This window comes from Octodon degus, unplaced genomic scaffold (genome assembly GCF_000260255.1).
Source record: "Octodon degus isolate 3935 unplaced genomic scaffold, OctDeg1.0 scaffold00159, whole genome shotgun sequence".
Lineage (NCBI taxonomy): Eukaryota > Metazoa > Chordata > Mammalia > Rodentia > Octodontidae > Octodon > Octodon degus.
The window spans coordinates 634791-638616 of NW_004524735.1; the positions used below are offsets into that span (position 1 = coordinate 634791).

The 3826-nt window shown below is 39.3% G+C and overlaps 1 protein-coding gene across 1 annotated transcript in view; it reads right to left on the reverse strand.

Moving 5' to 3' along the window:
* Window positions 1-212: 212 nt before the first annotated feature.
* Window positions 213-3826, reverse strand: part of Luzp2 (leucine zipper protein 2) — a 516158-nt gene continuing 512544 nt past the window's right edge. Inside the window, exons 10-11 of the mRNA XM_004642693.2 lie at window positions 2361-2438; window positions 213-1591 (exon numbers count right to left, since the gene is read on the reverse strand). Coding sequence (XP_004642750.2) covers window positions 1487-1591; window positions 2361-2438 — 183 coding nt within the window. The 3' untranslated portion in view covers window positions 213-1486. The remainder of the gene's footprint in view (window positions 1592-2360; window positions 2439-3826) is intronic.

A 3826-nucleotide genomic window follows, 5' to 3' on the forward strand; every position in this document is an offset into this window, starting at 1 on the left:
TTTTTAGGGAAGGATCTATAGGATGTTCACTGTCTCACTACTAGATCGGACTCCTAGTGATCCACCTGTTTACAGCCTCCCAAGAGCTGGAATTACAGGCATGTGCCACCATGCCCAGTCTCAATTGCCATCTCAGCATGCCCTGAGGGTGGGGCCAGCATGGCAGGCCTGGGAATCAAACCTCCAGCCCCTACCTCTGCTTGTAGGCACTTTAATCTGTTGAGCTATTTGGCTGGCCCCATTAGTTTGAGTTTAAACATTTGATTCACTACAAATTCCATCAGATATTGAATTATGTAAGTCCCTTTCAGTGGTGAGCCATATTTAGGTTATTCACATATAAATTTATTTGTTGATATTCTTATGCAGAAACATAATTTCATTGATTAAAAAATCTTTCCTAATCTTATTTAATAAACAAAACCATTTTGTTTTTTTAATGAGACTATATTCATTGGGTCAACATAGCTACTATTCAACCATCAAAGGCCCACTTACATTCAGGTTGCATAACTGTCTGTTAAAATCTTCTTCCTCTGCTATATGCTATTACCCAATTTTGTAAACAGAAATCATGCTCACTGGGGGTACCAAGATAGCTCAGCAGTCTAAAGTGCCTGATTCAGCAAGCTTAAGTAGGTCCAAGGGACCACAGTTCAATCCCCTGCCCCACATGCCACAGCAGAGCAGCCCTTAGGGTGGGCTGAGCTGGCAAAAAAAATCATGCTCAGCATTTCAAATAACTCAATTTCCAAATTAGGATAATTTCAGTACTGTCATTCTAGGATGATGCAATAGAATGGGATTATACAATGCAGAAAACAAAAATTCAGTTTTGTCAGATACTTGATCATTTATCCAAATTTACCCAATTGTTTGTCTGAATAATTACATTTTTAATGATTATTAAGTGACTGAAACTTTGTTAGATTTGCTTTGTCCTAGCTTAAACCAAATTATCACGATAAACTAAATTATCAAGATCATAAGAAGAATGTGGAACATCATCAAGAAAAGAATATATTAAAGTAGCAAAATTTTAAACTTGAATTTTAATGGCTCCAATTTTCTGGTGTGGTCAAACACCATTAAGATGTGGTTAGAATTAGGATTTTAGTAATACTGAGGACCAACAGTGTTTTGTTCTCCAGTTGATCTCTATAACTAGATCATCGAAATACTAGCATCCAGATGATGAAGAATTAAGCATTATGTTGAATGTCAGCTCAAAATACACCAACTTATATTTAGTAATGACAGTAAAATATTTATGACTGCATAAATCCATCTCAACTAGGTTATTGCTTAAGGAACATAATTGGTCTGGAATCCCTTGGAAAGTTTGTGGACTACTTATAAAGTTACATAAAATTGTGAAAAAATCACATGCTTTAGAAACTTAGTGTCTCCATCAAGCCTGAAGTCTAAAAAGAGGGTGAAGACAACAGCAAAGGGATGTTCTGTTCGCAAAGCAGGTTCTTGGTATTTACAGTAGTTTTTCTTCTCTAGGTGCCGTGCCTTCGAAGCTGGTTAACTGCTTTTCTGGGGCTTTTTTCGCCTCACAATCAGAGCAAGGGGGCATTTGTAACTTCTGCCAAATGATATAGAAAAAAGAGTTAGAGGAATCAATAAAAAAATTTTAAAGTACAAATGTAAATCCTAACAACAGAATAATTAAAACATACATCTCAGAATATATCTCATAGAATACTAAAAGCAGTTACAAGCACAAAAGGTAAAGTTTGAAGTTCTCTACAGCATGAATGCTTATAGGAGCCTATAGGAGTATTTAGTCTAAATATGACAAATTTTTATGAAAACTTTGCAAAAGCTGTAGCCAAATAAATTAATTCTGATGAATTAACGTAGAAACCTAGTTTCAAAGATTAAAACATCTTACTACTTTGTTTTAACAAGTGCATCAGCTTTTTTAAATGATAACACTTTCAAAACACTACCCTGATGTGTTCATGAAACAGCATATGTGAGAATTCACAATTGAGCTCTTGACTTGTGTTTCTTTTTTGCTGCTGTGGAAAATAAATACATTTTCCACCTCCTTCACCTCCCCAGATCCTCTGTAGTTTCCTCTGTGCAATGAGTTTTCTTTTTCTCTCTTTAGTTCAGTTTTGCTCTTTAAATTAGGATGAGCAGAAGAGGAGGGAAGGCTCACAGAGTTGAAACAAGGGCATTATTGGTGGGCACAGAGGTGTCGCAGTGCAAAACTCCAGAGGCCCAGGTTGGAGCACTTGTACTGCACCAGCCAATCCAGTGTCCTCCTCCAGAAAGAGCAAGGCACGGACAAGATCGACCCAAAAAATGCTTTCCCACATTATAAAAATTAAACTAGCAAAAAGTACCTGTGGGGCCGGCTTTGATTCTGCAGTGGCATTTCTTGTGGGGCTTTCTTTGTGCTCCGCTGAACAGGCCTTTCTCTCCTACAAAAGAAGCAATTGAACAGATCAATTAATTTCAATAAAGAAAAGGGATAGAAAAACTCCTTTGAATTCTTCTAGAATAATTTTCTGTTACTTACTACACAACGAATAGGACAAAATCCTCCCAATATACTCCTTGTGAAAGCCTTAATGTTATGTTCAGATTTGGATTTGCAGGGGTATTTGTGTCAGCCAGCTGCTACAAAGGGTTCAACTCTAGGGCTGGGTAGCTAGATAGCTAGGTGGTTTAGGCACCTGCCTGGCAGTGCAAAAATCGGAATTTAATCCCTGGCACCTCATGCCCTGCTGGCTGGGAACCCTGGGTGTGTGCTGCCCCCACACTAGGTGTGGAGGCACACATCTGTAATCCCAGCCCTGAGTCAGGCTGACACAGGAAGATCACTATGAGTCTGAGCTGCATAGTGAGATCCTGTATCAAATAAAGAAAAAAAAAGGTGTTCAATTCTAATGACAAGTCTTTTCATTATAAAATGTTAAAGTGAAAGATTAGGGCCAGGAAGGTAGGTCAGTAGAATAAGCACTTGCCTGGCAAGTGCAAGGTCCTGAGTTGAAGCCCCAGTACCACAAAAAACAAAACAAAAACCAAATAGAATCTTAGGGGCTTGCTGGATATCTCAGTTGTTTAAAGTGTCACTTGGGCAAATACAGTCAGACGCAGGGAACTGTGGTTGGGAAAAAAAAATTCTTTCTCCAATTTTTAGGGCAAGCCAAATAGCTGAGCAGATTAAGGTGCCTGCAAGCAGGCAAAGGGGCTGAGAGTTTGATCCCCAGTCCTGCCATGCCAGCCCCAACCCCAGGGCACACTGAGAAGGCAGTTGAGACTGGGTGTGGTGGTGCAAGCCTGTAATCCCAGATCTTTGGGAGGCTGAACACAGGTGAGTCACTATGAGTCCAATCTACATAGTGAAACCCTATAGACCTCTACTAAAATAAATAAATAAATGAATGAATAAATAAATAAATAAATTGAAAGATTATAAAACTACTCTAACTGTGAAGCATCTGAAATTAAAGCATTACTATGTCACACATCTGTGTGTCTACAGGAACTGGAAAATTATAAAATGGAGCAATTTAAATAGTGTGATCACCAATCTGCCTAGCAAAAAATATTCAAAACTGTATAAAAGACAATTTTACTGGAACTGAATTATTGTGTTCGATTTTCCATCAAATATTATTTTACTTGCAAGCAGGTGAGGGGATCAGGGGCTCAATCCCGGGCCTGCTGTGCCGGGGCCCCGCCCCCGGGTGCACTGAGATGGTAACTGACAGTGGGAGTGGTGGCGCACACCGGTAATCCCAGCTCGTGGGAGGCTGTAAACAGCTGGATTGCTATAAGTCTGATCTAGTAGTGAGACCCTGAA